The following is a 282-nucleotide window of genomic DNA, read 5'->3' on the forward strand; positions in this document are numbered from 1 at the left end:
CTAAGCACCCTTCCTCAACAGATGTTCCGCAACTCGACCCGCCGCAGGTACAAGCTGGATGCAAGGACACCCACCCACACCCCAAAGCACAGTTCGAGCCGCACCCCGAGAAAGACCCCAGGCAAGCTCTACTCGCCTTTCAACATGACCACGCCCGTCACACCCCACAGCTACTTCAAGGCTCCTAAACGTCTCCAAAACGGCACTCCAAGAAGGTGAGTCGTAAGGGACCGTTTTATTTGTGTAGGTTTGTCAGGCTTTTAAGAGTTTGTGCGTGCGTGC

At 55.0% G+C, this 282-nt stretch overlaps 1 protein-coding gene across 1 annotated transcript in view; it reads left to right on the forward strand.

Moving 5' to 3' along the window:
- The window catches only part of LOC119588092, a gene marked incomplete in the record, with an annotated part of 5,943 nt that overhangs the window by 3,810 nt on the left and 1,851 nt on the right, over positions 1–282 (forward strand). The window contains 1 exon segment of the mRNA XM_037936801.1: positions 22–215. Coding sequence (XP_037792729.1) covers positions 22–215 — 194 coding nt within the window.

The sequence above is a fragment of the Penaeus monodon genome, chromosome 23, assembly GCF_015228065.2.
Source record: "Penaeus monodon isolate SGIC_2016 chromosome 23, NSTDA_Pmon_1, whole genome shotgun sequence".
Taxonomy (NCBI): domain Eukaryota; kingdom Metazoa; phylum Arthropoda; class Malacostraca; order Decapoda; family Penaeidae; genus Penaeus; species Penaeus monodon.